This window comes from Austrofundulus limnaeus, unplaced genomic scaffold (genome assembly GCF_001266775.1).
Source record: "Austrofundulus limnaeus strain Quisiro unplaced genomic scaffold, Austrofundulus_limnaeus-1.0 Scaffold344, whole genome shotgun sequence".
Classification (NCBI taxonomy): Eukaryota; Metazoa; Chordata; class Actinopteri; order Cyprinodontiformes; family Rivulidae; genus Austrofundulus; species Austrofundulus limnaeus.
In genome coordinates this window covers 519,859-526,096 of record NW_013952746.1, presented here as the reverse complement: position 1 = coordinate 526,096, position 6,238 = coordinate 519,859, and the positions used below count along the sequence as shown (strand labels likewise).

Here is a 6,238-nt window from a genome sequence, read left to right as displayed (position 1 = left end):
GCTATCATATTTTTATTATTTTATTTTTTAATTTCATTGTGCTCTGTACAATTACAATAAAGGTCTAATCTAATCTAATATTTACAAAATACACAAAATTAAAAATGTTTTTAATTGAGATTAAATAAAAATGTTTCATGTTTAAATATCTGTTTTCTGCTATAAAAAGCATCCATCCGTTATGTCCTCCTTGTTCCTAATTAGGGTCTCAGATCTCAGACCATCACAGGGATGCAAAAACACAAACAACTATCCACACTCCGGTCACACTGAAGAGCTCCAAAACTGTTTCAAACTGGGAACTCTGGAATCAGGTCCCCCTGCTGCTGCACAAAGTTTAAATTACTTATGATAAATTATTATTATTAATATCTACCACAGTAAATTATGATGGAGTCTTTAAAAGTCAAATATTCACATGTATAAATTTATTATTATTAATACTATAATTAAAGGTGAACGGTGCAAATTTATGTTTGTATCAAACAAGTAGCCCTTCATGTTACTCGGTACCCCTGAAGTAGCCCTCGGTCTCAAAAAGATTGGTGACCCCTGCTCTAAAGTAAACTCCTAATGAATAATATTGCTTCTGCTTACTAAAAAATAAAGGTTTTTCTGTCTTTTATTTGACCACTAAATCTTAAAGCTATGATACACTCTTCTTATCGTTTTAGGAACCTAATTTTTCACAGTCTTTCATGTTTTTCTTCAGGATATGTGTAAAATGGCAACGGAGGCCATCTCCTCTGGACAAACAAGTGTCCAGGCTGAGCTGAGAAGAACTGCCAACACTCGTAAGTAACAAAATGTAATTATCTGCATTCAGGTTGGGAGACGATCCAGAAAACTTCTCATCTGGGAGGCAACAACTCTCACCATTGTTTTATGTTTCACATTCCAGGGGCCTCATGCATAAAGGAGTGCGCAGCTTTCACACTAAAAGTTGACGTACGGACAAATTTAGAAAAGTGCGCCGCACCAAAAAATTCAGATGTATAAAACCGTGCGCACACAGGTTCCCGCGCACCTTTCCTTTATACATCCCAGTGAACGTGGAACTTAGCGCACGTGAGACACCTCCCCTGACACGCCTCCATTTAAATHTGTAAAATAGATGTAAATGTGTCCAGCGTGTGAGATTCTCYTCAGATTSTCCTCAGAAAGGATTTTTAGATGCAGGAAAATTATAAATTAAATGGAGAATGAGTGAGAACATTGTTATATAAGTAGTGGGTTGTAAACATGTGTTTGCCACTCGCAAAGGTGTGTGTGAGTGTTGGTGTGTACGCGCGTGTGCTGTTATTTTCAGCGGCGCATGAGGCTGAGAGATATTTCCACCTTTGCACGTCTTTAATAAATGACTGTAAACACAGAGAAACTTATGACTTTTGTAGAACTTAGAAAAATATTTTTTAAGTTGATGTGAAGAAACGCGCATTTCCTACTCTTGTAAAAAAATATAACAACGTGCCCGTCCGCCTCCGCCTCATCTCGTAAAAAACTGACGCGCGGGGGGTAACCGACGCATCAAAACTGGACGCAGAAGGCTACCTTGCAGCGCTGCGAGTTTCTGCCGTGGTGTGGGACTGGGAACAGCTGACGCCGATCCATACGCAGCAATCTGTTGTGTCTTGTGGAGCTGAGGAATCATCACAGCTGACCTGTTCTGAATTAATATTCTGAGTTGATAACGTTTTTCTCTCAGTGAAAATTAAAAAATGTTTCTTAGACAATTCACACATTTTCTTTCCCTCAGCTGTGCGTGTGCTCTGCAGGCCTGCGCTCTGCGTGTGTTTCCAACTATGTAACAATATAAACACTTTACAGTTTACAGACTGGACTGAGGTTTGTTGATCATTTTTAGGCTGATCTATTTTCTTGTCTGAGGTTAAATGATTTTCATTCCCGGGGTTCAGTTTCATGATCGTTCGAGTTTAAACAATAAAAATCAAACTAAAATAAAAATCTAACGCCGTGTTCAGACGCTCCTTACATCCAGAAAACACAACAGAGTCATATTTCTGTGGATTCAGGTCAGATTCGTGACTTTGTGGGTTAAAACTGTCGACTGAAAATCTTYGCGTGGCTGYCGCACATTCTCAYGGCAGGTGAGGTGCAACGTTGKTTTTAATACATCCCAAYGTGGGCGYAGAACCTGGCGCACGCAACTTTTTTGTGCRTACGCACCGTTTATACATCGAGATCCCTGGAAACGACAAACTCAGAACCACCTGCCTCATACTGGTTTGTTTTGGTGTAGCAGATAACGAGGAACCTCTCAGCTGTTGYGTGGTGTTTGGCACCAGAGTGTGAGCAATTAACACATCTGGTTTAGTTGGATCTTTGGTTGAGCTTCGTAGAACTGGGTGTTCCTCCAACACACGAGATACTTTCCAGGAAGTTGTTCTTTTGTGGATTTTCTCCTGAGTCATTCTTGAAAAATGTGCGTAATGTTGAGGTRTGTGTCCTGCTGTGAGACGCTGCTGTCATTAGTGCGTGCAGAAGAAGGTGTGTCAGCTGCACTCAATTCAAAGTCATCAATCAAGACTTTCCCAGCTGAAATGTCAGTATAATAAATTGTTTGCTCCTCAAAATGCGGAACAAGAATAAGTATATCTTTATTATTTCCTGTTTACCTGTAAAGCAAAACATATTTTGTKTTAAGAAACAATCCAAATGTCAGTCTATTAATATCTTTGTTTTGTTGGTTTTTCAGCTGCTACACGTATGATTGCCAACGCTCTGAGCCACGATTCCCCTCCAACCACTCCGGCCCGCCGACCCGACAACCGGCTCTCCGTCACRGTGTCCAACTCTCAGGCAAACAAAAACAACAAAGCAGGTAGAGGATTTGGAGAGTTTCTTTCGAATCATCACTCGTTTGTTTTGCCGTTTCACTCAACTCCGTTTATTCCTGGTGTGTGGATCACTTTGTCAGTCGTCAGTCAACCAGCCGACGAGGGGAACGGGTTGCCAGCGGTGAAGCGCCGGCGTGTGACGGCCGAGATGGAAGGCAAGTACATCATCAACATGCCCAAAGGCTCCACGCCTCGTACACGTCGTATCCTGGCCCAGCAGGCCAAGAAAGGTAGGCCTGGCCCAGTGGTCTCGCCAGCAGCGGGAGTAACTAACACTGATTAACWGAATTATTCACTCTTAAAATGTCCTCTGTGGTGACCTGGAGCTTCTGATTTGGGGCTAAAATCAGAGCTTATTGGACGTTTTTCTCTTACTAATCCCCYTCCTTACAAAATCCTTTTATTACTAATTTGTCTTGCAACACAAAATAACTTTTTGCATGAGTTTCACTTGTTTTCTAGCTTTAAGAGTTACAATTTTGTTTTCCTTGTTGAGTTGCCTAATATCTTTAAAATAGACTGAGTTCAAGCCGTTTTTGTGTTTTCTTAACTTGATTAGCCACGGCAGCCATCTTGAATCGGGTTAACTAAAAGTTAGTTGGTTGTCAATGTGTGTTCAGTAATTAAAATCTGCGTAGAGTTTAAAAGTACACAGCTGTCTGTAAATTTTGTCATGTAAAATCCCCTTTTAAGTGCATTTTTGCTGCAGGGGAAAAAGTAACTTTTGCTGTGGTCCAGAGTTGTGAACTGAGGTCTATAAAGTATTTGAAAAAAAAAATAACTAAGTAAAAGTAAAACTACATGAACAGAAAATGACTTTGGTAAAAAAAAATTCACTGATGAGAAAACTACGCAAGTAAAAGTCATGAAACTGTTCAGAAAAATTGGGGAAGTAAAAATACTTTAACACTCTCTAAGAAATAAACTGTTGAATTTACTGAACCAAACCGGCTCCATTGAGCCGGGTTGWGTAAATTTAGCAATATATGTATATTCTTTGCTCATTTTACTCAACTAGGCTTAGTGGAGCCAGTTAACATGACTTTGTTGAGTAAATTCAACACTTCATTTTTTAGAGTGCAGAAACATCTTTCATGATGAGTTTGAACATAGTTAATTTTGTAACAAGTAACTAAGTATTACATTTTAAAGTAAAGAAGTAAAAGTATCGTTTTTAGCTTTAAAAGGTAACAAAATAAAAGTAGCTATGGGGCGGAACCCCTCCAAACTTCAAGTCCGCCCACAGCCCAGGCCCCACCAGATACAGACATACTGGTATTGTCAACGTAAACTCAGATAAAAGATGGTGATTGTGAGKGTAAAACTGTGTGTGTGGTGGTGGGTTGATAACACAGCTGGACCGTTCATTCTCATGTTCAACAAAAGTTTTAATACATGTTTAAAAAAACAGATGGACACACACAGATGTTATTTAGAGGATGGTTGTGACATCAGGGTATTTTGGTTCTGTGTTCCTGGGACATGTTAGAGCAGATGACCTCTTTCTGATAGCACTGCTCTTCCTACACATAATAATGAAAACATATTTTGTCTTGAATTTAGGGTTAAATAACAAATAATTGTAAATAGATCAGTGTTTCATTAAGGCAAAGAAAWAACTATGTATCCAGTAACTGTAATAATAGGTTTGAAGCGGTTGCAGCTACACTTGACACTTGAAGTCGTGTTGGTATTAAAAAAACATTGGGATAGTATTAAAAAGGTAGTAAAAGGTATTARATTTAACTTCAGAATTTCTGCATATACCCTGCTCTCGTCTAACCGGTGCAGGCAGTCTGAATTTAGTCAGCTGCCTTTCCGTCTGCTCGCTCCTGAACACACCATGGTCTGCTTGGGGACCGTCAAAAAATTACCAAACAAACAGTTGAGAAACAAAAGTCAATAGTTTTAGGTCATTTGTCCTAGCGATACAAAACTAATGTGAACTTGTTCTCCTGAACAGGACAGAAGACACAACTTTTATTTTCCTGATTTTACGGCACATCTAATATTTTTTAAATAAAATTTATGATTTTTCAATAACTTATCATGTGACCCAGGTGCCATATTTGAAGAGCGGACTCAGTACTGAGCCTCACTCTATAAATGATCAGCTCCTTACTTTTTCTAAATAGCCTTCTTCTGAAACCTTTGAACCCCCTGAACCCGTCCATGTTTTCACCCACTGTTCTTGGACAGGTGATGGTAGTTGTCGTAATGAAAACATTTTTTATAACTCAGTATTCTATAAGTAGGTCACTAAAAACAATCCCTGTCAGGTTTATTGTTTGTGTAAAACRGTGTGTTTTGCTTTTGTCTTCAAAAGGTTTGAAGCGTACCTCTGTGTTTGAACGACTTGGAGCTGAATCGATGGCCGACACGACGACCAGTAATAACAAGGTGAGTCAGTATGTCCTCAGCTGCAGACTGTATCGTCCAGTTAAAGTCCAGTTCTGATTTAYGTGCTTGTGTTCCTAACAGCCGACTGGCGTGTTCAGTCGCCTCGACAGAGCGGACGAAGGCGAAGATGCGCCGAAGCCAGGAAACGTGGCTGTGATCGTGGATGAAGACGAGGAGGAGAGCGATGGAGAAGGTTCTGTCCTGCAGTACGCTGGCATTCTCAAAAGGCCCCCTCCACAGCCGAAGAAGAAGCCCACCACGAAAGCAGCCCCCGTCAGCCTGCGACGCCTCGGAGGGAAATTTAAACGTCCTCCTTCTGACTCCCCCACTTCCTCCTCTGCTTCTTCTCCAAAAGTCCCTCCCGCCAAAGTCAGCATTCTACAGAGACTGGGCAAACTCCCAGCGGCGAGCGCTGGCGTGTCCGCGGCGCCCGCCGACACGCAGGACAACAAAGTGACGAGCACCAAGCCCAGAGCACCGGAGAAATCCACTGTAGCCAGCTGCAAAGTCAGCAGCAGCACCGGGACTGGGGGGGCAGGAGGGGCAGAGCCTGTGGGGGCCAAGATGGACGTCAAGGCTGTCAGTGTTTTTAAGAGACTTGGCAGCAAGCAACCCTAACACACTCAGCTGTTTTGTAAGCWTCCAGTTAGTTTGTGTTCAGGCAGGACTGCAGATTATTTTTTATCTGAAGCTGTTTTTTATCGTTATCGTCTCACCYGTGTGGATGCAACGTTCTGTCAACACTTTAAACCATTTTGCCAGTAAAACGTCAGTTTCTAGAGTCATAGCTTTTAAATATGAGTACTCCACTCYCTGTTTTATGTTGCTCCACCTGCAGGCTATCCAGAGCATCATTTTGTATTTATTTAATGTGTTTTAGAGGTATGTGTGGGACTTTTCATGAGCTTAAAGCATGWGCATGTCAGCCAGATTTTTACGATGGTGCTTATACCTCCCCCACAAACTTTACAGATGCCTAA

The 6,238-nt window shown here is 41.2% G+C and overlaps 1 protein-coding gene across 4 annotated transcripts in view; it reads left to right on the top strand.

Annotated features, from left to right (window-relative positions):
- cunh19orf47 (chromosome unknown C19orf47 homolog) overlaps positions 1-6,054 on the top strand; it is an 8,722-nt gene extending 2,668 nt beyond the window's left edge. For 3 of the 4 annotated variants that reach the window (XM_014022856.1, XM_014022858.1, XM_014022859.1), the window contains exons 4-8: positions 713-794; positions 2,717-2,842; positions 2,939-3,088; positions 5,185-5,258; positions 5,340-6,054. In XM_014022856.1, the coding sequence (XP_013878310.1) occupies positions 713-794; positions 2,717-2,842; positions 2,939-3,088; positions 5,185-5,258; positions 5,340-5,876 (969 nt within the window). In that variant the 3' untranslated portion in view covers positions 5,877-6,054. The remainder of the gene's footprint in view (positions 1-712; positions 795-2,716; positions 2,843-2,938; positions 3,089-5,184; positions 5,259-5,339) is intronic. The other variant, XM_014022857.1, reaches the window with a different exon arrangement.
- Positions 6,055-6,238: the final 184 nt, after the last annotated feature.